This window comes from Colletotrichum navitas, assembly GCF_030913465.1.
Source record: "Colletotrichum navitas strain CBS 125086 chromosome Unknown LY79scaffold_82, whole genome shotgun sequence".
NCBI lineage: Eukaryota > Fungi > Ascomycota > Sordariomycetes > Glomerellales > Glomerellaceae > Colletotrichum > Colletotrichum navitas.
Genome location: NW_026850628.1, coordinates 143,187 through 169,684, shown reverse-complemented (window position 1 = coordinate 169,684; position 26,498 = coordinate 143,187). Strand labels below are relative to the sequence as shown.

At 50.0% G+C, this 26,498-nt stretch overlaps 6 protein-coding genes across 6 annotated transcripts; 2 read left to right on the top strand and 4 right to left on the bottom strand.

Moving 5' to 3' along the window:
- Positions 1-52: 52 nt before the first annotated feature.
- On the bottom strand, positions 53-791 carry LY79DRAFT_652800 (uncharacterized protein; the record flags this gene model as incomplete). Its single annotated transcript, XM_060562585.1, has 2 exons — positions 53-529; positions 614-791. The coding sequence occupies 2 exons, from the start codon at positions 789-791 to the stop codon at positions 66-68; spliced, it is 642 nt and encodes a 213-aa protein (XP_060409586.1). The 3' UTR covers positions 53-65.
- A 6,279-nt stretch (positions 792-7,070) lies between these two features.
- Positions 7,071-8,877, bottom strand: LY79DRAFT_640526 (uncharacterized protein). Its single transcript, XM_060562338.1, has 5 exons — positions 8,662-8,877; positions 8,172-8,606; positions 7,714-8,113; positions 7,499-7,655; positions 7,071-7,428 (listed from the first exon to the last, which is right to left on the bottom strand). Exons 1-5 carry the CDS (start codon positions 8,800-8,802, stop codon positions 7,125-7,127), a joined length of 1,437 nt encoding a protein of 478 aa, XP_060409585.1. The 5' UTR covers positions 8,803-8,877; the 3' UTR covers positions 7,071-7,124.
- A 1,865-nt stretch (positions 8,878-10,742) lies between these two features.
- Positions 10,743-12,414, bottom strand: LY79DRAFT_524717 (uncharacterized protein; the record flags this gene model as incomplete). Its single annotated transcript, XM_060555653.1, has 5 exons — positions 10,743-11,382; positions 11,440-11,915; positions 11,973-12,077; positions 12,137-12,156; positions 12,219-12,414. The coding sequence occupies 5 exons, from the start codon at positions 12,412-12,414 to the stop codon at positions 10,743-10,745; spliced, it is 1,437 nt and encodes a 478-aa protein (XP_060409584.1).
- A 5,869-nt stretch (positions 12,415-18,283) lies between these two features.
- On the top strand, positions 18,284-19,595 carry LY79DRAFT_593605 (C6 zinc finger domain-containing protein; the record flags this gene model as incomplete). Its single annotated transcript, XM_060561578.1, has 4 exons — positions 18,284-18,306; positions 18,468-18,766; positions 18,827-19,014; positions 19,068-19,595. 4 exons carry the CDS (start codon positions 18,284-18,286, stop codon positions 19,593-19,595), a joined length of 1,038 nt encoding a protein of 345 aa, XP_060409583.1.
- Positions 19,596-21,915: 2,320 nt separating this feature from the next.
- On the top strand, positions 21,916-22,892 carry LY79DRAFT_524775 (nicotinate-nucleotide diphosphorylase; the record flags this gene model as incomplete). The annotated part of the gene is made up of 2 exons (XM_060555657.1): positions 21,916-22,750; positions 22,816-22,892. The coding sequence occupies 2 exons, from the start codon at positions 21,916-21,918 to the stop codon at positions 22,890-22,892; spliced, it is 912 nt and encodes a 303-aa protein (XP_060409582.1).
- A 241-nt stretch (positions 22,893-23,133) lies between these two features.
- On the bottom strand, positions 23,134-25,838 carry LY79DRAFT_567322 (AMP-binding enzyme). The gene is made up of 2 exons (XM_060558885.1): positions 25,378-25,838; positions 23,134-25,219 (listed from the first exon to the last, which is right to left on the bottom strand). The coding sequence occupies exons 1-2, from the start codon at positions 25,531-25,533 to the stop codon at positions 23,426-23,428; spliced, it is 1,950 nt and encodes a 649-aa protein (XP_060409581.1). The 5' UTR covers positions 25,534-25,838; the 3' UTR covers positions 23,134-23,425.
- Positions 25,839-26,498: the final 660 nt, after the last annotated feature.

Sequence of the window (26,498 nt, the reverse complement as noted above, 5' to 3'; positions counted from 1 at the left end):
ATTTCAAGCAAGTAATGAACTGCCTTGATTCCGTGGCCTAAGACTATAGTACCCGCTGGAACCATTCATCTCCCAGGATTAGTAACAGAAAACCCCTTAATAGGAAAATTGAAGTTGATGTGATGGACCTCCATATCGCCTACACCCTGCGGCATGTAAACCGATTTGTCCGCATCCTTGCTTGACTCATAGTCCCTCCACCCGATGAACCCAAGCCAGATAGTGCCCTCAGGTGTGTTTGACGCCCCAATACCCGAGTGGGCAGCAAAACAACCTGGCAAGGTTTCTGCCTTTTTAAGCTTGGCAGCCATCTCCTCTGCGTTGCCACTACAGTGACGAATCGTAACAACCTCACAGATAGGGCTGTTGATGACCTGAGGCGGCGGAGGGACGAATGTGTTCGTATCGAGATCAAATCTGGGACATTTGGTAGGGATGGGTCCGGCAAGTACTGGCTTCAGAGCCTCAACTGCTTGCTGATGTTGCGGGGACTTCCCAAATGCAGCGCGACTCTCCAGAGAGGCCCAAGCTATGAGATACGCACCATCGTAAGTAATGACAGGCACATGCTGGAAGTAATGGGTGGATTCGAGTGGATGAGAAAGGTACGTACTAGCCATTATCTCCAACTTATGCGAGTCCTCCTTCCAAGGACCCCATCGATAGCGGAAATAACCATCCGAGTCTTTTACAGATAACAAGAATTTCTTGTATTCCTCTTTCCAATCTGGAACATCTCCTACGACGTCAAGAATAATCCGTGTAGGTCCAAGACTCGGTGGGGCAGCCATGTCGATCGACTCTATGGGTATGAGTATGCTTAAATTTGGCAAATGAATAGCATGGATAGCTCAATGATTGATCGTGCATTTCCATTGGAGTTTTGTGGCACTTCTTATAGTTCTCTAGGTGCCAACCAAGGCAGCAACTTGGGCAATGCGCATTGGCTTCATAATTGCTGTCTATCCGAATCCTGGTTTCCTTTGTATCATGCATAAATTACCGTAGCGGGAAGCCGCACCGCATTTCTTTTGAAACATGCCGCTTAGGCTATGTGAAGGCAGTTGACCAATTGCAGATTGCATCCCTCCCTCGCACGTCGGTTGGAGAAGTGCTGGGTTTGTCCAAGCTGAAAGTTTACAGAGGTCGCAAACCAATTTTCTGCTATGACACCCACATATTTACTCAGCGATAAGCACCCCACGAGTAACAGGATCTTTGCGTCGCAGACTAATGAGTAAACCCCTCGGGGTAACCTTTGTGGTCTCACGCCGACAAACCCAACACACGCCCGCCCGGTCAGGTCTTCGTAAAAGCGTTTTGCATACAAAGCAGTTGAAGGATCCCAAATGTATGATTGCACAGAGGAACCAGGTGATGGATTAGAGTAAGCGCGATTGGAGCTAATCAAAGAAGACTGGCTAATATACATTTCAAGTGGCATTAGCTTTGAGAGCAATGCCTTTTAGCATCTCGTTTACATTTCATGGGTACAAATTGAACTTAACAGTCAGCCCTGCAGATTCACATAAGGTGGTCTCATGATGAAGCTTTCAAAGCAGTACTTGATCCGCGGTTCAGAACGAAGATTGGATGAAGTAAGTTCATTCTGTGTTGCCTCACTAAACCGCACAGGGCTCCGAAGGACTCTGAGAAAATAGAAATTATATCATTCATAGCCGTGTTTTCCCACGGATCTTTTGCAGATGTACACAATTTGACAATGGATACACATTCTTCGATTAATTCTCACAAAACTGCGTATGCTTGAAGCTGAGTATGGCATTGTCACCAGGATAGGCGCAACGGCCTAGAATTTGACACTCATAGTTGCGGACCATCGGCCCAAAAGTCGAAAAAAGAGCGTCCGATTTCATTCGGTAATTCTCGGGACCGAATAAAATAGGTCAGAACATCTAGACCAATGGGGATTCGTCGTCGGATGTGCAGGATATCACTGATCAGACCTGAAACTAGGTAAATATGTATATCATCGAAGGATTTTGACTATGTTACACAATATTCTTATTCATCATTGAGTCAGTCACTGCATCAAATCTTATATGGACATATATCTGTTTAGTATGTAAGAGGTCTGTCTTTATACGTTATAGTGTCTTGTGATACAACCATTTTTCTTCTCAATAAGACCCTCCCAAATGTGGTACGACCAACGAGGTATAATACGGACGAGAATTGGAACGTCGAAGCTCCACTGACCGCTGTTGATCACCGGGATGTTGCTCCGGGTCGACAGTTGCCAGTCCATACAGGTGTCCTTGACCTTTTGGGGAATGATCAATCGCTGAGCTTCCTCCCGCTATACCAAAAACTGTGCTGATAAACCAGCCGAGGCGTGCCAAGCAATGTGGTGATGAAGCGGCCAGAATCCAGGGTTCTCATTCAAGTCGAACTGCATGGCAATATGCCCGCCAGCACCAACCCATTGAACGTCACGACGCTGCGGGCTCTTAGGGTTCGTGATCGTTTCATCCCATGTCATGCCGTGAGCCTCGTGGAGAATATATATGCTGAAGTCATGCAGATGCATGGGATGCTTAGTTTAGTGTTATTGCCTAGTATTGATCCATGTTGGTGGGAGCATTCAGACTTACACTGCAGGGCTATTATTGCTGACGATCACACGAATGCAGCCTTTCTTACCAAACAACGTTCAGGCCTCCACCAAAGGTTAGGTTTTGTTAGCTAGGAGAAGTGTCGACTTATCAAAATTACTGCGGAAGTCAACGCCATCAAGTGACCACTGATGATGCCAGACTCGTTGCCGAATACCTTAAGTTCTATGATCTTAGCGACAGCAGCCACAGCCAACTTCAACTTTATAATCGGCTTAGTACAGTACTAGGTGAAAGGTCTGGCTACAGCAATAAGGATAACCTAACAAAGAGTCCAAGAGGGGACCCATTAATAGTTCGAGGTCACTTCATAGTGCACCACCGAAGGCCTCGTGTCTCAACCACCTAATAGCTTGGATTAGCCATGCTTATTACTGCAGCCAACTTTTAACCTAGTACTGAAATAGCGAGATCATAGTTAACGCAGTTTCTGGGGCCAAGAATACCCCGTGCCGTGCTGGCAGGGGCCTTAGTCTGATCGGCCTGATCTCAGTAAATCGCTCCAAGTCCAAGAGACTGAATTGCGTTTCTACAGCTCGTGAGACTGCTTCACACACAGTAGGAGCCTTGGCCCTTGTTGTTGCCGGCGTTGGCTTGAACGAGAACGTCAGTCCTTTCTGAACGTCGCCAAGGGTGACAACTTTAATATCTTAAGACTCCACCTGATCAAAGTTATTTGCAATCATTGCAAAAGTGTGACCGTCAATCAAGAAGCGCTGAACGTCTTTCTGTACCTTTCTCCTTAAAAGACCTATCCTGGTACACTTCACATGGTCGTAACTAATCTTTCCTTCTATCTCTCCCCCGAAATCAGATACCGACTTCAAAATTTTGAAACTTTAGTTTTCTGAATTTCGCGCATCCTTCCTTTTCTCATATTGAATTGCTACGAAAAGGTTTCTCGTCAAAATCTCTAACGCGTACTACTCATCTAGGCGTGTAGCAACATCTTCGTCACTACTTCGTGCCTATTACAGCTTTTTGCTGGCTAGTGGTAAGCTACGTATTCTTCTTCAGGGATTGTAGAATCCACGATGGCACAAATTTATATGGAGAGAGAGCTAACATGTTTATCTTTCATGGTGATAGTCACCAAGAAGATGGCGTAGCTCGGTGTTTTCCCACACCTGCTGAGGTTGCTGTTTAACGGGCATCGCTCAGCGTGGCAGCCTCGCAAACACAACAACCCTCGTACTTCTCTCGACTTTAGAGAGTGCAAAAACACAAGTCCTTGTCAAATCACCTCTTTCGTCAAGGAACCACACGTGGAACTGTTTACACGACAAGAAACCGCGATTGGACTTTTGCGGCGGCCTGGGGTCTATTCTGGCTTCACCGTTACGAAGTTTCTACATCCATGGTACGCCATTATCCTGAAGAAAAATGCGGCCGTTGAGCACTTAGTTATGGGTCTCAGCAACCTTCCCAAAAAGAGTATCATCGAGGTTATGACCTCTTCTTGCTTGGGTGATATGACCGTCGATAATTCTCCACAATGGGACAAGCACTAGAAGCCGCTTGCTCACTCGGAGAAGACTGGGTGAGTGATCTCGACTCTCGAGGAGGCACGCAGACATTCTGGATTCCCGGGTAAGGAAGCAGCGCCCGTGTTCCGGTTAAATTTCCTGAAATATATGGACTGCTGATGCTGGAGTTTGGTACCAGTGTGGGAATCCGAACGCTTCTTCAAATTCCTTGATGATTCTTTATTCCTCGGAAGTATTCAGATGTTTCCTCAGACCGACGCACGGCGGGCAATTCACGGCTCATACAACACAGAGAGTAACACGGGTAAATCTGAACCTTTCAAACAAGGCACCGAAGACTCCATTGGTGTTCGTGAATCTCGTGGGTTGCAAGGCATCTTGGCAACGTTTTCTTTATCTCGATCTCTTCTCTCTCTTTCAGCTCCTGTCCAAGGGATGCTGGTCATAGATCCAACAACGTGATAGTGGCCGAGATCGAGGACTACATTAGTGCTTTGAGATCTTGTTACTCTCAAGAGCGGTCTGCCGACGAATGGCGTATCAGCGACTACTGTCCCTTTTCTTCTGGGCTTGTATCACTATGCGATTACGGAAGAAACACATCGAAGTTTTACGGAAGCACCTTTTCCCATTTCTCCGCGAAGTTGATAGCACTGCACACTACCAAGAAAACGCTTTCTTTTTATGCCTCCGCTTGGCCAGTACCACTTCGTCTGATCACCAAAAAAGACTGCGAGCACGCCTCTACGCAATGCGAGACATTGCAATCTCGCAAGGGTATTTCAGCTGCCCATTGTGGGCACAATCATTACGGGCACAGTTCAAGAGCGTCAAGTCCACGGAACAAAAAAGGGTGCCTCATCCATGGAGAAACTGAGAACTCAAGTCGTCAGAGTCTCGAATTTTTGTCGACCTACCTTGGTAGTTCACAGCACCTCCGCCGTTGGTTCGATATGAAAACCTTCGACCAGACTGCAATCCTCCAGAGTTCAGCGCATTTAACGCCACCGAACCCCTTCCCTGGACTTCAACCTCTTCTCTCCGATAAATGCGAGCCTATGCAGTCTGCTGAGCAGACGACCACCCAGAACACTACCAGCGTTGACATAGCCCTCGCCGCGACGGAGTACACGGAGGATTCAATCTCTTTCCTCCTAGATTCAGTTGATAATGCACAATCCCATTGCAATCGGGTCCTGACTTTCGATGACGCTATAGATCTTGCGTGGTTGAACGATCCAAACAGTGAGAAATTTCGAGGCGGCCTCCGTGTCGATGGCAATGACATAGCCGACGATGAAACACCTTTATCAGCTTCAGAATCCTGACGTTGTAGATTCTTCCATCGCAAAGAAATCGGAATTGCAGTTATGCGACTGGGACAGATTTCTCGTTGAATCTGAAGTCACGCCGAACAGCTTTGCAGTTTCTCATGAGCAAGAAGCGGACAGTCTAGAGGAGCAACTTCTTCTACGGGCCCAGACGTATCCATGCAGTATCCTCCTCTAGCCTCTCCATCATCATGATGACAACGGCAATAACGGGGATCTTGTCTCGGACTCAAAAGACGAGTGAAGCCGCAAGTTCCGAGTATGGATAGAACGTCTGGAAGCCCTTGCTTTGTATGACTTATTTACGAGAAGGCATTTTGTACGAAACCACTATTGGGTTTAACAACCTTCCGGAACTAATTTGTGAAGCCGAACTTAGGGTGGCTGTAACGAGTTGCATTGCCTGACTCTGGATAAAGACCGACATGGTTCCTTTTTTGGATCATGTCATTAAGCGCTCTCATCGATCTGTTGACGGGCGAATGTTATGATTGCAGTGCCATATGCGTGCTTTCATGTTTGGTAAAGGATGTTGTCCGTAGATGTTACATCCTTTTGGTTGCTGAGCACCTCTCGAGTGAGTCATATTGCTTCATTATGACCCATGACCCGATGTTTCCCTCGTCCTACGCCCGCCTTGATGAGAATGGTGCAATAGAATACCTCTTCAAACAGGGAGACCTTAAAGGTTTCTCTACTGTACCACATTTGGTAATTGGGTAGCGCTAAGCATTCACTTTTCCTTCCCATAAGGAGCCAAAAATGGTTCCACGGCTCTATGCTGTCAGTGAGACCTAAGTGGAATCACGTTGGAGGGTTGACAGCCTGCTCAACCCAGTCTAATTCTATTATCATTGCTAGCCTCTTTGAAGGTTTCCTCTTTTTCCTCATTCTCGACTTCATCAAGAGGCTTAATTTCTGGTTATCAAGTACATCTTCGAGTTCGACATCAACTAGACTTCCACGACCTCGAGTTCCTACAATTATTCCGAGACATAAAGTCGTTAACTCTATATACTCAAGAAGATAATCTCTCCTTTACTCAGTCTCGGCTGTTCTTCTCCTCTTTGCACTTTTCGTAGGATTGAGGGTACGCGCTAGAGGTTGGTAGTGCCACTGCCAAAACCTGAGAGAGAATAGTGGCCGAAGGACCTGCGTATTAATAGCAATGAGTCCGACTTGGCGCCCCCTCACTCATCATCGATTGATTGTAATAGTGTACGGCGCTGAGTCCATGGTAACAGCAACGCGAATGATGGCTACGGTAATAACGGAAATATCGGAGCATGTTAGCACCGCGATGAAATTTTTCATGGACAACGATACACGAAATTCTTTCAGAACTGGTAGGTATAAGAAGAGGATTGCGTTATCATTGACCACGTCTCAAAAACGGTCAGCAAGTGGACAACTTTAGACTTAGGGAATCGACCTTGTTGTCTTCTTATCCAAATGCTTCTGATTAGGCAACATATACTTTGTATCGAACGTTTTGGCTGATTTGCCAGCCCATATCTACCGGGACATGTAGGTTGGACTGAAAGTCATTTGAGTTGATAATTCCCATCACTGATAAGTGTCATTAAATTGAGCCTAGCCTGAAAGGGCCACAGTTTGGCAGACAGGGGTTGTCAGGCTGTATTTTCTATTTACGATGCAAATTGCGGCTCTTATGTAGATCGCTTCACAACGAATGCACCACGCTCAATAGTGTTGATCAGGATGTGGCCACTCTTGAAGTAGGGGTAGTGGCTCCAAGTACCGACAAAGTCGATAGATCCCCCGTTAGGCATCGTGTCATCCTCAGGGTAGATGTCGAAGAATCCAACCTCGGAAACCTTGCCTCCAGTGGGGTCTTCGGGCAGAGAAGAAACATCAAGAATACGAAGTCCGGCACCGTAATGGCTCTGGAAGGCAAAGCCGTCGACGACAAACTGGTTGTGGTCAATTCCGTAGGCTTCGCTGCGGTAGAAGCTGCAGAAAATGATGAGTTAGTGTCAAATCAAAAGGAGGACCAGACGGTGAAGAAAAGTCGACAGCGTACCCAGTTTGCTTGGGAGCCTCGAGGCTTTTGATGTCCCAGAAGTAGGTGATGGGGTAACCGGATGCAGCAGGCCCAGTGGCATCAACCTCATCGTACTCGTCATCGAGGACAAGGTACTCCTGCCACTCCGTGTTCGTAACCCAACCCTGGTGAGTATCTGCATTTGTAGTTGGTATTAAATTCGGACCGTTGCGCAAATGGCTTCCATGACTTACAGCTAGCACCCTCGTAGGAGGTACGGGAAATGATGTTGGTCTCGTTCTTGTTTGTAACATCGTAAATTGTTAAGGTGTCTTCGTTGTAGCCGTAGCAGATGTCACGACCGAAGTACTTCTCATCAGGGCCACGGTAAACCAGACACTGAGCATCATGGACGTACCCATCGCCGGCGGCACAGCCGGGGGAGGTAGGCTCGGAGGGGTCGCTGAGGTCGATAAAGATCAGGCCAGAGCGGCAGGCACTTGTGCGAGGCTGAGCGCCGACAGCAACAGCGTACTGCTTCTCCTCGTTGATGACAATGTTGTGGGTGGAACCCGCAGGCAAACCGTTCCACCAACCTGTTAAATCGCCTTGGTTGCTGAAAGTGACAGGGTTTGCGGGGTCAATATCCAACAACTATCATTACAAGTTAACATCACTCAAGCGGGAAAAAACGATTTATGACTCAACTGACCTTGGTCAGGTCAAAAATCTGAACGCCATGGCGAGAGGCCTCACTACCGACAACGATGTAGTTTTTGTACCCACGGAGCTCTCGCCAGATAGACTGGCTAGAGTACTGAGGAAGACGACCAAGATAGACAAGCTTGCCCTCAGATGTGATCTCGGCAAAGGCAGCTCCGTCAGCCTGAGCGATGATGGCAAACTCGCGACCATCGGGGCTGGTCCATCCCCAAGACGAGGATCCCTGGCCGGCTTTTGAGCCCAGGTCGGCGTGGCTCTTGAAGTCGTAGAAGTCGATCTTGTTGCACCTGAACGTGTTATTGGCGTCTCCTGGCACAACCTCCGCAACACCGTTGACACAAGAGACGGGGCCCTCCTCGGCGAGACGGCTTCTATAGACGGCAGAATCCATCTCTCCGTTCTCGATCTGGCGATCCCATGATGCCTGTGAACCGAAGTCAGCAAGGATGTTGTGGATTCCATATTAGACGGCTGCATACCTTCTTACGGGCCATTATGTCCTTGTGGATAACACCGCTGTCGTAGATCTCAGAGATGAGCTCACTAGGCGCCATCTCCTTGGCCGAGGCTCCGGAAAGAAGGGCCGAGACGGCCAGGGTTGCCAAGGTGGTAGCCTTCATCTTGTGTGGTTCGGTCGGGGATTCTAGGGGATTTTGAGGAATAGGAATTGATTGACGGGTGAACCACAATGAGATAACACAAAGAACAGGAGAGGTGAAGATTAAAAATGTCTATTCACTGCGCGCAACCAGATCTCTTATATCTCTTTACAGTCAGTTATGAGTAGGCGGTGGTATCCATAAGCTAACCCTTGGGCCTCGCTGTGTCCCCCACAGCTTTACACCTCAAAAGTATAATACTTTCCTTTCTTATTCTTCTTCTTGCTAGAAACAGAAGGTCGAAAAGAGACGAGTGGAAGGCCGGAGCCATGCTACGCAGTCAGTTCCCAACGTCACGATGCGGCGCACTACTACCCAAAGAAGCAGGTGTTTTTGGGACAAGGCCCGCTCTGTACTTGGGTAGGCGAATCACCGGCTCCAATGACCCAGCCCGGTAGTCCAACATGCTTCGACGCAAATTTACCTACATACCCGCCCGGGCTTGGCGACAAGCATAAGTGTACGGAAAGGCTCCCTAATCAAGAGGCTGCAATACGCTAAGCACATCGTATTGGGCAGCACCAATAGGTGTGCCAAGCGCGGCGGTGTAACACTCCGTCGTATCATCCGAGCATCGTCACTAGACGATGCCCAGTCACGTTGTCATTCTGAGCTTGTGTGCGAACTCACCTTCTCGAACGAATCGAATTGTGTAACATCGATAGATGGCGTCAAGAGATTACATTCGTGCAAGATACTGCAGCTGTTGAATCAACAAGCTGTTTTCCGCCCACCTGCATACTGATCAGCCAGACCCTTGCCAAAGTCATTCGTGGATTCAGCTGATTCCGCACCAATTCCATGTATGCTTGTAGAACCTTGGTGACCAAGCTTCTTGTTACGGAGACGTTCCGAACCAAGAGTCTTGGCCTATTAGAGATATCTTATCGTCACCATTGTAGTCCTCCGCGAGTCAAGAAACCACCGAACCAAATGCGCTTTCTTGTACAGTACAAGTCTCGTTTATGATTTACTATTCGTGACAAATACTGACTCGTGATACTTTTTACTTATTTCTTGGGTTAATTTGTTAATTCCGCTCCGATTTGTTTTCACCAAGACTAGTATTTTACAACCCCAGGTTATCTCGAAATGGCTACAATAAGTTCACAATATGGAGGTCAAAATGGAGGAAACATTGGGGACGGCAGACTAGTAGTCTTTGTAAAGTTACCCTGCCTGGACAATGACAGTAATGGCCATTGTGACAGGGCTGGCTGTTCGGACCCACCGCGACGAAAAAGCTGCCAGCGTGCCTGCTAAATAAGACCCGCCCATCTGGAGACCCGGAGGTGATCGAGTTCCTGATGCGGAAAACTTGCTCAACCTTAAGAAGACTTCATGTCAAGGTTGGAAAAATGGATGCTTTCGACCTCGCTATGCATTGGTCAGTTATTTGTGTACTGGATACCGTAGATATCCTCTAAAACTGTGGTTTTATGTAGTTGCGAAAATCTTAGACAGCCTACCAACAGTGACATCCAAGGGCTGTTCTAGACTAAGTGTTATATACCCAAAGATGACACAGCATGGATCTGATGTGATTTATAAATATTTTCATATTTGAAACTCCAATGAAGCTCTTCCTGTTTTTTCTATTTGTTGAGGTAATGCCCTCGCAACTACATGGAACTGGATTAGAGTACTTGGTGGCACATAGCTCTGCAGCATCCTACAGGTTCATTAGCTTTGGCTACGACTACTTCTCTTTCCTCAAACCTTCTATGCACTTCGTCTTTATTATATTTCATTCTAGATAATAGATTGTCTATGTTGTCTTTCTCTTGATCATTAGACATGACACCCGATCTTTTCTCAAGCTTCGATAAAGATGTGTATAGATGCAAGGTCAGATTCATATCGTCCTTTCATTGGAAATGTGGGTATATTTTACGCTATGTTCAGACTATAACGTGATTTGCATTAACGGGGGCCAGACTTCCCCAGTCTGGCTGTGGATGCATCGTGAGCTCAAGCCGAGGAGCGCCGCTGTCTTCTGGTATTGTCGGTAAATCACACACGGGTACTGCTCGTTCCCACACAGCTTCCCAGGAATTTCTCGCCTCAATTTCGTGGTGTTGCCACCGTGGTATCCTCTCTCTTTCAGATCCTTTTGTGGAGCTTTCAGCCTCTGCCACTAGCCATCCCTCTCTTCGACCGTCAATCGAGTTTGCTCTGGAGTTAAAGACACAATTTCCGACACATTGCACCGTCTCTGTTTCCAAGTCTTCCTCCGGGTTGATTGCTTTCATTTTTGGGCCACTGAGAGCTGCCGGCTCGGTGTCAAAATTCGTTTCGAGTTGTGGGCTGTTGGCGCCCACCGTTATAGGAGCCTCGGTAAGAGCAGATCTTGTTTGCTTCCCGGTCACCAGACTCCATAGATAAGATATACTCTGTGGATTTTGCTTCTTGTGCTTGGCCTCACGTACAGTCCTGGGCCTATTACCCGTAGGTTTCGGTCCGCTTTTTCGTATGCGTTCATAAAGGATGTTTATCGATGGCAAACATGCGCAAATCAAACCAATCACAAGTTCCAGTGCTCTAAGCTGATTGTTAACCCACAGGTAGCTTATACTCTGCGTGAAACAACAAACTTACGTTATGATGTCCAAGACGACAAAATCGGCAGTCACATCTTTGGACCCGAGGAATTGGACAACGAGGTACATGCGATAGATAGTAACGGCTGTGGCAATGCCGCCTGCACCGAGAAGCGTCAGGATCTTAACCTTCTTCCGCAAAGGCAAGCGCAGACCCCAAAGAAGCGGTATCGGAAGTACAACAATTATGACATCGGTGAGGATCGCGAGGCTCAAGTCGGCGATGAAGAGTTTCCGCTGATTGAGGCACTTCGGTTTCGGTACGCGAGGATCCCAGAATGCAGATATGGGCCAGCAAATGACCGTTTTCAATGTCTGTATGGGGACGTAGCTTATGAACAAGCCGATGATGAAGATCCGAATCCCGCGGGAGGTTCGCTCGTGGATCGCGAAGACTCGAGCCTCGAAGAGCAAAAGCGTGACCTTCGTGAAATATGCTGCCGGTATATAAATGATGGAACTCGCATATAGCCACTATCCGATGCTGCGTTAGCCAATTTTCATCGAGAACTTTGTGTGCAGAATACACACCCGCATCACCTCCTGATATGCCTCTTTCGTGATCTCCCAGGCATGGTACCCCTCGCCGTGATGCGCCATCACAAATACAATCGCAACGTAGAGTATAATGAGAATCTAGCAGTGTTAGTTTGTTACATACCATCCGCAAAGCCGGGCTTTTGAAAGACACTTACGTATGACATAGCACAAGTCCCTGTACCAAGTGTCAGCTTGACGTCGGTTATAATAGATGGCTTCTCTGTTGGGAATACGTACAGTCTTCTGGTAGAAGTGAGCCTGTCTGGAACAATTTCACATATGCTCTGATAGCAAAGAAAATTGTCGTGACTCCCATCATAATACTCATTGCGACGACGTTCAGCAACCACCCAGCATCTCGAGGATTCTCGAAATTGGGAATGACGCCCGGCGGGGGAGGAAACGCCCCAACCGGGCTTGTGGCATTGCTCATTGCTTCTCGGATCGCCCCGTACAAGCTATTATGAGCCGTATGACGAGACTCATCGCTTCACAGCCCAGCTTAATATGGCATAGTAAGCCGTGTTTTGAAGCTCCAAGTCGCGTTCCAACAATGATCCAAGCGTAAATGAGAGTCCCAAGCTGCTGATAAAACTTTAAGGATTCATGACGAAAGAGGCATCCTTCTCCAGCCCTGACTCGCCCGATCGGATCAGTTCAAAATAGAGTTTGTCGGGTCATCGGGTATTGGTGATATCAAAGCGTAAGCCGTTCTTGGCAAACTGTAAGGAATGATCTGCAGGAGGCAAAGCTCCCGCAAACTCAGGGCCTATGGTGGCTAGATGTGAGTCGCTGAAGAAGACCGAATATTGGTTGGGAGGAAATTCCGCGAAGGTCCTACTAGGAAAAAGCGCTGCACTAATACTAACAAGAAGATATGCGCATAAAGCAGTGGCTCAGAGGCGCTTCCTTCTTGGGTCTGATTAGGGTGACGCTCTGAGCTGCTACTAGATCACCGCGTCCTCACTCGGAGAAGGGGTTAAAAGAGTGGCTCGTGTGAGAATTATGCTTGAGCCAACTTGCGTGCAAACGATTTTGACAGAAAGATATCACGAACGCGAAAGGGAGTAATAATTTGAGGTAGCGCTCCCGTCGCCTATGTGCTTTTATTTGACTCGAGGCCAAAGCGTTCTAGAAGACACCCATATCCCTCATTCCACTCCTTTTGGCTGGTGCGATGGTCTTCGAAATAAGTAAGCTTTCGGCCATCATGTTCAACTGCTTTGGTGTCTGGTCGTTCCATTACGCTATCTACCATCGCTCGCCATATCATACCCATAACCACTTTTACCTTTTTTTGCTGTGGCTCATATGATGTGTGGCTTGCGGCGATTGTCCAACTCCTACACACGTACCATTTGTGCTCCCTCGCCGCGGCCGCCTTATTGCTTTGAGCGTCCGAGTCGACTTTTGGGGTCTCTCAATTTGCAGCAGCCAAGTAAATAGCGGAAATGCCAAAGAAGAAGAAAAAATAAAGAGACACCAGGCTAGCGCTTAACAGGTGGGTGAGCCTCGATTGACTTTCGTGTTAACCACCAACCAAATCGGAGTTTTCGTGGCCGGGGGAAGTCAGAGTGCATTTCGGTTATCATCAACAAAAAGACTTCATCGTTTGAATTCGGGTGATGCAAAGTTACGAGAGTAGGACCGTGCATTTCATAGGTAGTTGAAAGCTACTAGGACCCCGGTTCCAGGGAAGTGGAACGTGACTATATTCGTTTATTAGCAATTGTTTCGTCATTTTCAGGGTCAAGGAATCCAAAATACAGGACTTTTTTTGTTAAACAACACGATAAATTCGACTGGAAACGAGCACTTTGTTGGGTAATTGTTAAAGAAAAACTATTAGAACTACTTTACCCCCCCCCCCTCCAGATGATGCAGAACAATTCTAACGTTCTCTCCGGGTGTAACGTTTTCCTTGACAGGCTGTCACCTTGTTGAGGACCGAACTTTCTCTGCAGGTTATAACCAATCGGAACCACATTTTGACACCCTGGGAAACGTTCGGCGAAAGTGAAGCCAATCTGGGCGCTACGTTATACTGGTGGCGAAAGTCAACGAATGTTGTTGTGGGTGCATGGTTGAACATGAACACGTATGCATAGTAAGTGCGACTTCATAGATGAGAGGACTGTTAAATTTGAGACTTGTTAGGTAGCAGTTTACTAAACACGATATTCTCTTAACATAGGACGTGCTTTCATAGGCCGTAAATAGCACATTTTGAAAAAAGTATCCGAGCATCTATCATCTGGCTCGTGAAGGTGGTGTCCAACGTGGGGGAACCATATCCAAACACAAGCTGGAATAGCTAGGTAATAATGTGTGTTGCTGATTGGCGACCTTGGTTTCGTTGGTCCTGCATAGTACGCGGTCTATTTATCTGCGTCAGAGCTAGACTGGCAAAAGTGGAAATTTGTGAAACAGAATACTTATTACTGCCCTGCTAAGTTACGATAGTCTACAGTCGAAAGCTGGGACGTATGCTATTTAGTTTGAGGTGATGGCTGAAAGGACGTGTATCATAATATATAAATTATGTTTTAGTCGCAAGTTAAGAGTCTTAAGAGCCTAAACATACTTCGCAGTGTGCTGACTTAATACGTGTAACTCCTATGTTATACTGAATCTTCTAGTCAATGCTGCCTTCAAACGTGGAAGGGGGCGTTGAGGCAGAGAGTTTCTAGTCTGGAACTATGAGTTGATCGTTGAAGATTCTACAGTTTTATGACCTCACCGCCATTAAGCAAAGTTTACTGCATCACCACTTAGCTACCGCTGTTTGCTAGTATTATTGCTACCCAAAGACATGTGGTTTGTACTATAGACGCTGAGAAAAACTCCTGCTAAAGAATAAAAGCGATCGGAATCATTCATTCCACATTCGACAAGGTACAACCCAGCACCACGCACTAAACAAAGACATACAGATACGGTAACTCTCGAGTTGCATGCTTTGAAGTTGCTATCCCTGGACATAGTTTGTTAGCTAATAAGAATTGAGGCCGAAGGAATTCCCTAGAGGTAGGGAAAACTTTAAACCTAATTCTCATGAAGTTAAAAGAAAAACATTCATGTTCATCATCCTCTGTCAATTCAGCAGAAAGGGTGCTGTAAGTTGTATATAGTGCAATGTTGACCATCGCAGATAATTATCAGAGTTATTAGATTAACCCCAATGACTCATTGCAAGCAAACCCTCGGCTAATTAGGCCAAGGTTCCGCCAAGGATTTGCGGCAATAAGTTAGTTATTTAACCAACCAACCCACGATAGTTATCCTTCTTCTTCACGCAAAATAGAGATCAACAGTTACCCCTAATTTTTTTAATTGCCACCGATACGTACGGTTAACCGTATCACCATATCCTTGGTGCATCCAACAGCATAGCTGTACAAACATCAATATCTCATGTGTACATCTGCAGGGATTAGTGTATTATATATATATAGATATTTACACAAAGAAATTTATAGTTGAAACGGTGATGTTTAGTGGTTACTGTTCATCTTGTTGAATTTAAAGGTTTAACTTATATAGAAATTAATGTTTAGCAGGCTTTTATTTGGATTCTAAGTATAATATGGATCTATCTATCTCCTAGTAATTAAAGAATTTTAGTTTCAACGTCCGCTTTCTAACCATCAAGTGGAAAGTGTTATGATACATTGCTGTTGGTCTCGGTCTTATTTTTCTAGATGCGTCGAGAAGGCTTCGCCTAAATGATAATGTAGTAAAGAGCGTACACAAGATAAGACACATATGCTGATAACAGATACGGAATCACTTTTCTTTTTACTTCTACAACTTTCAATGTTATCAATCTTTCTATGGATAGCCTTAGTTTTGGTGTCTTTAGGTAAGACTAGGCTAGAGATAACCGTATTCTCTATTAGATAGTTTAGCTGCATTAGAGAGCACAATGAGCCATGTCGTTGTTGAAGATCTGAATAGAACCTGAGAATAGTAAAGAGGCTTATGGGTTGTTATTATTTTACAATAAGGGTATTGCTACTGCGGTAATGAACTTTACCCTATGGGCTTACAATAACCGGCATATATTAACTTAGTGCTCTTTAAGCAGTGAGCTCGATATTCAATATCAGTAGTTGGGCGCTCTTACTAGTCGAAGGGGAATCTAGTTACACGTATTCGCCGAGTTAGTCTGTGAAAACCTAAATCGTCACATTAATACTAAGACAGACGTGTGCTTACAACAATTAGTCTCGTTAATACTAACTAGAGCTTGAGAGCATAAATCCGAACTTTTCCATCTTATGGTTGCTGTCAACGTTCAGACTTTTCCAAGAACGACAACTTTCGGTGACCTTACCAATATCATACTACTATCCTACTAAAAGTTATGAAATATGTTAAAGATAATAATTCTGATTGACTGCGCTAGCAAGACATTGAAACGTACTTAAAGCGGTAGATTAGCGAAGCCCGGGCTTCAGGCAGTGCATAAATCCTGCTGGTGGCAAAGAATATGCCCTATCCTTACCAGCCCAGCACGGCGACTTACGGGAATATCTCTACGAATGGGCTCAGTGTACAAGGAGTAGGAAGATGTCCGGAAGCCGTCAAGACCGGGCACATATGATTGTGGTCCTGGACAATATAATATGTGACTGTGACGGTCGATAGTTCGTTCCGATGCTGGTAATTGAATAGGTTTCCTTAGAGAGTAGTCATTTCCAGCGATGAGGTGGCAAACCAAGCGAGAGCGATATCAAGGCTGAGGAGTACAAATAGACGCATGATTGGAGAGATGAAGTGATTGCCACTATGTATCAGGCTTGGTATTATACATAGAGCCTGAGGTAAATTCGGAGTGACTCCAGCAGTGACGAGTATACTTATGATGGAAGAGATATCTTTTTTCCCCCCCATAGGAGCGGTTCACCCACGTGGTGTGCCGTAAATGCGCACTCAATACTCTGTCCACCACACTCAACAATGGATTCGAGCAAGCATAGCTTACACGGTGGGCAGAGATTCGGTTAATCTCGTTCGCTTTGCCGACATCAGTAATTTTACCTGATTCACCGACACCTTCCCAGCTATTGTATACTCTATATAATTTGACCTCCATAGTTCTAACTTGGTGATGGCTGGTTGTGTTAAAGGTGGATCCGAACCGCGTCACAACAATCACGGACTTAACGGAATTACGGAATTATGTCATCACAATTCGGCTCAACGGCCAAGGCCATTTTCATCACATTCTTCTCCCGTCATCATTCGGAACCCCTTCCATAACCGATAACCCACTGAAATTCCTCTCGGACTTGAGGAATTATCTTCACTTCCGTGCCTGCACTGCTGTGCCTCTGATCTTGGCCTTGGTCGCATTAGCGGGTCTCACGTCTCGGGGTTAATGCTGGAATGCAGTCCAACGGCAGCAAGTTCGGCGGCAAGATTCCCAAAGCCTGCGAGCCATGCCGCCGTCGCAAAGTGAAGTGCTCTGGGCACAAACCCTGTCGCCAATGCGAGAACAAGCCATCAGACTGCGTCTATCGGCTAAAACCGCGCGTGCGGTTGTCGACAAAGCGAGCCGCTGCGGCGGCTATCAATGCCGAGACAACCCATGGCGCGTCGACGCCGGGTTCTGAGCACAGTCGCCCAGACGAAGTCGGCTCTCATCGATCAGTAGAGGAACACCAACAGCAAGTCGCGCAGACGGAAGTCTACCACAGCGTTGCCGCCGCCCATCATGCTCCAAAATCTACCGATAGCACACAGCTCTTCTACGGACCTTCGTCAAACTCCGCCTTTCTGCAGCAGATTCATCGGGGTCTTCTGTCCGGACAATATGGTCAAAGCCTCGCCCGAGATGTTCAAGAGGGAGGGCCGGGGTTAGATATGTTTATGCAACGCAACATATTTTTCGGCATGCCGTTGAAGATTAACGTTGAGCCGGTGCAGCCTACAGCGTGTCCGATCTCACCAGCACAGGCAGAAGAGTTCGTTGCACACTTCAAGCACACTCATCTCTCAACTTTACCCTTCTTCACCCCTTGCGAGATGGATGAAATGATTCCAGCTTTGTTCTCCAATGTTGCAGAGTCAGTCATCCAACCGCAAAAGAAAACTGTACTTTTTGCGGCTCTCGCATTAGGAGCCCTGGGCACCGCGCAAACAGACGCAGCAGAATTACTATTCGTCCACGCCAAGAAGGAAGCCGTCATCTACGAGGATTCTGTCACACTGCCAATGATACAATTCTCAATACTCACGGCGTATTATCAGCTGAACATGGGACGGCCGAACTCTGCATATCTACACAACGGCGTTGCATGTCGGAAAGCCCTGGCCATGGGTTTGCACGCAGGGACTACAAGCGCCATCTCCCGGAAAGAGGAAGTTCAGGGAAGGCTTGTGACCCTTTGGTGTCTTTACTTCCTTGAGATGTAAGCTACCACATCTGATATATCACTCCATCTCTCTTTGCTAGCATAGGCTGACACAAGAACGTACCAGTTGGCTTAGCTTGGTGGTTGGACGACGAAGTATGATACAAAAGTCGGATTTTGACAGCTGTCCGTATCCAGACGGCCAGCCCACCATGATAGCTCTTTGCCAGTTTGCTAGCGTTATCGAAGAAACCGTTGAATCGATATATAATCGGAGGACTGACTCACTCCGTCAGCTCTATGGGAAAGCAGAGAGATTGCATGGTCAACTCCGCCAATACGGTGACGAGTGGGGACTAGGCTCCGCGGCGTCTTTCCAGCGGAAGGATGCGTGGAACGCCGAAACCAGTCTGCTTTTGCATAACAGTAAGTACATCTGGAACCAAGGCCAGTCTTTGGGCCACGTCAGATGTTAATGTGCTCCAGTTTATTTCCATGTTGTTCTCCTGATATATCGGCCGTTCTTGATTGCAGAAGCTGCACTCTTGTCCGGTGAGGGATCAAGCGGAATGGGAGACATCTGGCTTAGACAGGCCTGTCGACATGCCACAGATGCTGCACAGGATGCTCTCGCTTTTACAAGCAACATGCTTCGGGGCCCAGAAGAGTGCAAGGTAGGATTCCCCACTCTGATCGATACTGCAGTGTAACTAATGCTAGCCAGCAGACACGTCGGTACCTTGCATTCTTCATCGAGTCTTCCTGCGCAGTTCTTTTGTATGATAGTCTGCGCCATCCAGCAAAGCACCCTCACAACCTCGAATTCATCCAGATGGCCATCTCTTGCCTGCACTCTCTTATCGGAGACGAGCCGGTCACCAACGCCATCAACTCCATCAAGCGTATCGTATGGGCAGTCGAGCAGTCCATCAATGCGTCAAAATCAACTGGCGCCTTTCCAGATGTCACAGCCGCCGAGTCTTCGCCAGTGTGGTCCGACAGCCGCTTTCCGACCAACATCCAGTTTCCGTCGCTCGAGGAGAACAGGACCACCACCACAACCTCCGACGACCTCATTTTCTTTAGCAATAGGGGGTATCGTCAGCCTGAAGCCCTGACGGATTATGCCATACCCATGACCGGCACGGGCCCGGTATTAAATCCGTTTTCCGATTTGAATTTCGACGTCCTAACGACGGATTTATTCAACTTCTTTCCTGTTGATACAAACGCTGGCCCATGTGCGCATAAATGACGAAATCTATATAGATATATCACACCAACTAAGAGCAATCAAGCTCATTCTCATCCGTCGTGGATTCGCCGAGTGCAATTGGATTTGCAACCCTGTCCCCATCAACGTCGCGAGGTCTAGTTTCGATATTATGATTATGGTCGAGAACAAGGCAATCAACCAATCAGCAGCTAAGCCAGCGGCCCGTCCGGGTGTCCCTGATGTGGAGTCGCAATTGTGAACACATCAAAATCCGGGGGAACGCACGTTGTCCCGGGGTCTCGACATTCCCTCGGGAATCCTTCAGACGGCGTCATACTCATCCGACAGTGACCATCATTACATCCCTCGTGGCTGAGTTCGCCCCGGCTCAACGGGCAACCGCCCTTTTCTTTTTTAAGCACGTATCTATCGACCTATCGAGACACACGGAGATCGTATGATAGCCCTTCTTGCGTATAACTGTCGCAGATAGTGACATGCCGCCACGGATGCGACCGCGCTGCCCGGGACCATGCGGCATAGGGAGCCGACAGAGAAACGCGTCAGAAACTTCTCTCCCGAAGACCGAGCGAGGCATCGCATCCTCGAGAGAGGCCGCCGTGAAGCTTGCTAGGAGAGCTTGGTAGTACGAAAATGTTGCGTTTCCGTACTTGGCTCAAACGGTAGTATGCTGACGATCCAACTCTTCAGGAACTCGCTCGTCGTCTTCCAATTAGTGCAGGCACTGACCCCAAGCATCTTCCAAAGCATGTCGTAGATGAGAGCATAGCTTGTTGTGAGCTGCTGGAGAGTTGATGCGTCGACACTCTACGTGACATTTGGTCCTAGAACGCGATGAGTTGCTAGCTGGGGTCAGCACATGGAGGCGGGTCGCCGGTACCAGTTCATGACAGCCACAGTTTGCTTCTAGTCTTGATGGTCTGGTTCAAGCTGAGAAGCGGTCTCAGCAACGTGCGTTACCTGTTCGTCTGGGTGAGACCAGAAGGCATTCGTCTCAAAAGGGACCTTCTGACTATCGCAACTATGCCACGACAACACCAGATAAGATCAACGTGAAGAATTATCGTGTTCCCCTGGTATTGCCCGCGAAGCCGACTCATGATCTGCACGTCCCTTCGGGTTTGGTCAGTCTCCTCCTGGACACATCCTGGTCTGGCACCACTCAGGTACCGCCAGCAGCATTTCCCATCGAACCTCATATGGGAATATCAGTCCAAGCCAAATCAGATGCGGTACCATATTTTCTACCAATACCTGCATCCAACACGGACGGCTGTTGGACCTATGCGGACATCGGTCTGCATCGCCAAATGCCGCGTCCGAATATGGGCTCGATAGACTTTGCTCTTCCTGATACCGGGCCGTCTGCCGCAGTCGTACCAAATTCACCTAGCTATCTATTTGGAACAAATCTGAGCCCAGGTGCACCGCTTCAGCAACCTCAGAAACGGGCGTCTTGGCCTGTTCGTCGAGGACGGTGTGCGATATGGTAGCCGAGTGACAACCCATCTCCCTAGCTGCAGTGGTCTCGTTGACAGAGATGAAACTGGGGGTGTTTACTTAGTAGTGGCTCCCGGGGGGGGCCTTCACATCTGTCATGGACATAGCTGAAGTTGTTCACGAAAGGCTTCTCCTTTCCTGGTTCCTTGTACAGCCGCTTGTACGACTCAATGGTTTGGACAATTGCTGCCAACGTTGATATGAAGGATGCTACGTAGCGCCAGAGCCCTCTGCGTTGGGCCACTAGGCGCGCGGCTCATCATGAGCTCGCATGTTTTCTTTTTAATCAGCGTGTGACCTTAGGAAAGTCGGGAGTTGATCCCACAGTGGCGGTACGGGCTGATACAACACATAATAATACCAGCTTGGCTAAACGCAATCGCTCGGGGAAGACTGCGCGTCGAATCGACCGAGCAATTAGTGATATCAACAGTATTGAGCAGTCGTTATGAAGTCATTGTGGCCAGTGTGCAAGCCGTACCTTTCGGTGCCATGAGGTCAAAGCAATGCGTCAGCAGCTGGTCGCGTCTGTCAAATCACCCCGCCCAGCTGTCCAAGCCAACATCCCCCACCACTCGGCAGAAGGCGGCACCGACAGAAGCCGAGAACGGCAAACAGCGTCAACGAAACCCAAACCGTGGCGACAAGCTTCCCGTCGCACAATCAATCCCCCCTCTGTCTCAATCTGCGAGCTGTCCTCGGCGTCTCCTCCAACTCCTCCAAAGTGCCTCTGCTTCTCTCGAACCGACAGTTCGCCAAAGAGTACTCTTTCCCCCACCGAAACACACCAACGCATACGAACCGACCGAGCCGGCTCCCCTCCTCCCCCTCCGCCACGATGGAAGACGTCCCGCTCGAGCACGGCTCGCCGGCGCACCTTCTCCCACCGAGCTGGAAGACCCAGGTCACGGCCTGGCTGGCCGAGGACACGCCCACGTTCGACTACGGCGGCTTCGTCGTCGGCAACGACGCGCGCACAGCGACGCTCTGGGGCAAGTCGGGCGGCATCATCGCGGGCCGGCCGTTCGTCGACGAGGTCTTTGCGCAGTGCGGCTGCGCCGTCGAGTGGCACGTCAAGGAGGGCTCGCACGTCGAGCTGCGCGGCCACGGCGCCTCTCCCAAGGGCAAGATGCGCGTCGCGACCGTCACCGGCCCCGCGCGCGGGATCCTGCTGGGCGAGCGGGTGGCGCTCAACACCCTGGCGCGGTGCTCTGGCGTGGCGAGCATGACGCGGGGCATGCTGGTGAACCTCCGCGCCGCCGGCTACGCCGGCGTCCTCGCCGGCACGCGCAAGACGACGCCCGGGTTCCGCCTGGTGGAGAAGTACGGCATGCTCGTCGGCGGCGCCGACGCCCACAGGATGGACCTGAGCTCCATGATCATGCTCAAGGACAACCACGTCTGGAGCAAGGGGAGCATCACCAACGCCGTCAAGGCGGCCAAGAGCGTCGGCGGCTTCAGCCTCAAGGTCGAGGTCGAGGTGCAGACCGAGGACGAGGCGGACGAGGCCATCGCCGCCGGCGCCGACGTCGTCATGCTGGACAACTTCACCGGCGAGGGCGTCAAGGTCGCCGCCAAGAGCCTCAAGACTAAGTGGGCGGGCAAGAAGCACTTCCTGGTCGAGGTCTCGGGCGGGCTGACGCTGGAAAATGTGGAGGACTACGTATGCAATGGTGAGTCTCCCTGGGGTTCGGTTTGGCCGAGCTGCGTCGGGTTCGGGCCGCTGACAGGAGAACAGATGTGGACATTCTTTCAACGAGCGCCATCCACCAGGGCGTGCCGCACGTCGATTTCTCGCTCAAGGTCGAGCACTAGCCTAGCGGTTGTAATCGATTTGTGAAGCCAACTTCCCGTCCTTCGTGATTTCAATGAGACAGGCACGCACCCCCTGACTTTTGTCTCTGTGGCATGCTCATTGGGCAGAAAACCAAGTGTCTTTCCTCTGCTATCATGGTACCCAAGCCAAGCCAATGACCCAATGACCCGAGGTGCATGTTCGCAAAGACCCTGACATTTTGACTCCTCCTCTCATTTTCTCTCTGCCCCCCCCCCCCTCTCTCAGTAGTAACGGCAAAACATGAGGGCCATTGTTCAACTATATGTCTTCCCGTTCTGACTCCCATGTCTGACGTTCACTGCGACATGAATATTACAATTGCGGAGTAGTCTATACGGATACTACTCAGCTATAGTACCATTCTTTAGCCAAATACTACAGAGGCCATGCCGCGGCTTCCATGAAAAGCCCACGATACCTTCCAACTAGGGTAGCTTCAAGTCGCCCTCAAAGATGGTTCACCTCCAACTCTGACCGTCCGTCCTGCGTCTCATCCCACGCCACCCTCACTCTATGACTTCTCGTCCGCCTGGAGCAGCTCCTTGGCCATGTCCCTCAGCTTGAACTTCATAATCTTCCCGCTCGGCGTCTTGGGGTACTCGTCCACCCAGAAGACATGCTTCGGCACCATGTGGCTCGACAGGTGCTCCCGCACCCACCGCCTCACGCCCTCCTTCGTGATCCCCTCCTTCTCCCCCGCGGACCCCTCGCCGTCCACGACCCAGCCTTTCTGAGGAACCACGAAGGCGGCCACGCTCTCCCCGAGCTTCTCGTCCGGCACGCCCACCACGGCAGCCTCCTTCACCCCGTCCATCTGGAAGAGGCAGTTCTCTACCTCGAGCGGGTGGATGTTCTCGCCCGCGCGGATGATGAGGTCCTTGATCCGTCCCGTGATCTGGACGTACCCCTCGTCATCCATGAGCGCCTCATCGCCCGAGTACATCCACACCCGCCCGTCCGACTCCTCCCGCCGGACCTCCCGGGTCTTCTCCTCGTCGCCCCAGTACCCCTTCATCACGAGGTACCCCGCCGCCGCCAGCTCCCCGCGCTCCCCGCGCGGCACGATCCGCCCCCTGTCTAGCGGGTCGACGATCTTGACGGCCGTGTGCGGCATCGCGCGCCCGACGCTCCCCGTCCGCTTCCCGAACGCGTCGTTGGGAGCCGTCATGCAGCTCACGGGGCTCGTCTCTGTCATGCCGTAGCAGATTACCAGGTCCCGCAGGCCCAGCGTCTCGTACAGCCTCCGCATGAGGCTCTCCGGCACAGAGCTCCCCGCGGCGATGCCTTTCGTTAGCCCCCGTGGCATGTCCTCAGGCCTTGCCGCACTCCCCGCCGCCAGCGCTTCCATCACCGCCACGAACATGGTCGCCACGCCGTACAGCCCCGTGGCGTCGTAGTCGGCGACCATCTTCACCGTCGCCGCCGGGTCGAACGCTGGGCTCGGGAACAGGATCGCCGCCCCCGAGGTCGCCGTCGCCATGTACCCCAGCACGCACCCAAAGCAGTGGAACAGCGGCGGCGGCACGACGATCCTGTCCCGCGGCACGAGCCCCATCCTCTGCGCGATCAGGTGGCCGTTGTTCAGGATGCCGGTGTGCGTCAGCATCGCCGCCTTGGGGTGGGACGTCGTTCCCGAAGTGAACTGGATGTTAATCGTCTCCCCGGGGTCCAGCGGCGCGTCCGGCACGATGGGCCCGTCGAACCCGTCCAGCAGTACCTCGTACGGCGTCAGCGCCCTGAATGCGGGAAAGTCCACCAGCGGGTGCGAGGCCGCGTTGTCCAGCACGATAACGGTTTTCAAGCTCGGCACCTGCTCACTCTCGACCTTGCCCTTGTCCAGGTCTGGCACTAGCGTCCGCAAAAGGTCGAGGTTGCTCCGTCCACGGCACGGCTTGTACGGCAGGTCCGTGACCTTTCCGATCACGAGCACTTCGACGCTCAGGTGCCGAAGCGCCGCGCCAACCTGTTTCGCGTTGAACCCCGGGTTCAGCGGGACCAGCACGGCGCCGAGCTTGAAGGCGGCGTAGGTTAGGGCGGCGAACTCGGCGCCGTTGCCAAGGGAGACGGCGAGGCGGTCACCCTTGCGGATGCCGAGAGTGCGGAGAGACGAGGCGAGGGTGTTGGAGAGGGCGTCGAGGGAGGCGTATGTCAGCACAGTGGTCGAGGCGGGCGGCAGCGGGGTTGACGTGGAGGCTGGCGATGAGGTGAGGGCGGTGGAGGCGCGCGCGATGACGGCAGGGAGGTCACCATGAAGGGATACAACTTGAGAAAAGTGTTCGGGGATGGTTTGTGTGAGAAGCGGTGGCTGGAGAGTGTCAGCGTGTCCTGGCCCGTGCCGTCTCTGTGAGACAGAGTGGAATCATGCCGCCTGTGAGAACTCCCATGGCAAAATCTACAGAGCTCTCACTTGAGTCTGGCTTCATGTTCTCTCACAAACTCATCACCAGCAGAGAAGTAACATACCTCACTTGGGCCCTGGCTAAAACTAAGCCCTTGGTAGCTGGAAGCGAGCGTTCTCCGCTGTGATGCCGTACTAGTACCTCTCCAGCACGTTGCCTTGAGCAAACTCCTCCACGCCACGAGGCCAGTCGCCAGGCGTTTGCAGACCATTGAAGGCATCGTCGTTCACCGGTGCTCAACCTCGGCTTTGGGCGTGGAGATTTGCAATGTGAACCAGGCTGGTAACGTGGAACTTGAGATTCGATGTGGGCGTGTGGCTTTTAGTCTCTATGACGTTATCATGTCGAGCCTCTCGATATATCAACTTCAGCTTGGGGATTCTTCGCACAATGAGCCGTCACAATCCCCGATCTTCCTCACCTGTTAGACAAGAGGGGGCGGGTAACTTTGGCCCTCAAAGCACCGACCGGTATTCCCGGGCAGCGGCCGCGTCTGGTCGCTTCCCCCCCGAACCTGGTTGGGGTTACATGTCTTGGCAGAAGGAGGGGAAAGGGAGCTCCCCTCCCACACCTACCCCCCTAACCTTACAGCAGCCAAGGTGCCAAAATGCGGAGAACCCATGCGGGGTCACACCTACCGCCAAACAGGGAGTTCCCCTTAAAAAGGGGCGGCGGGTAAGAAACGCTGGGGAAGTGTGACGCGCGGCGATACACTCGTCCAGGTTTCGAAGACATGGGACGCATTCGCATTCTAGGTATCATGTCAAAGCTCTATACCCAGGTCGGGAAAGGTCGGGAACGGTGCAAGCGCAACGCAATGCTTGTTTAAAGCCCAAGGTTCTGTTGGAAATCATCTTGACTCGCACGGGCCGAATCAACTACAACGCCGAGGTACTGCCAACTCGTGTCCCGAATTTTGCCAACTATGAACTTTCAGAATCGCTTCATTGCTTCTAAACTGCTTTGGGGTATATGTATCACCATGCTGGCGGCAACTGCAGTTGATAAGTATTCCACCTCTCGCGTCACCTAGACTCCAAGCTCCTTCTAGACCATAACGTGGCCCGTTCACTCAATTCCAATCCTCTTTCCGTGAGGGGCTCTCCTGGTCTTCTTTACCTGAATGCCAAAAACAAATTTGAAATAGAGAAATGTAACGAGACTCTATGTGCCGAAAAGCTCCAT

Excerpts from the sequence above, each read along its gene's own strand:
- LY79DRAFT_640526 (XM_060562338.1), bottom strand. The coding sequence starts at position 8,802 with ATGAAGGCTACCACCTTGGCAACCCTGGCCGTCTCGGCCCTTCTTTCC. Across the intron at positions 7,656-7,713 it reads CTCCTACGAGGGTGCTAGCT|ATACTCACCAGGGTTGGGTT; the intron begins GTAAGTCATGGA and ends CTACAAATGCAG. Across the intron at positions 7,429-7,498 it reads GAGGCTCCCAAGCAAACTGG|CTTCTACCGCAGCGAAGCCT; the intron begins GTACGCTGTCGA and ends CATTTTCTGCAG.
- LY79DRAFT_567322 (XM_060558885.1), bottom strand. The coding sequence starts at position 25,533 with ATGCCTTCAATGGTCTGCAAACGCCTGGCGACTGGCCTCGTGGCGTGG. Across the intron at positions 25,220-25,377 it reads TTAGCCAGGGCCCAAGTGAG|CCACCGCTTCTCACACAAAC; the intron begins GTATGTTACTTC and ends GACACTCTCCAG.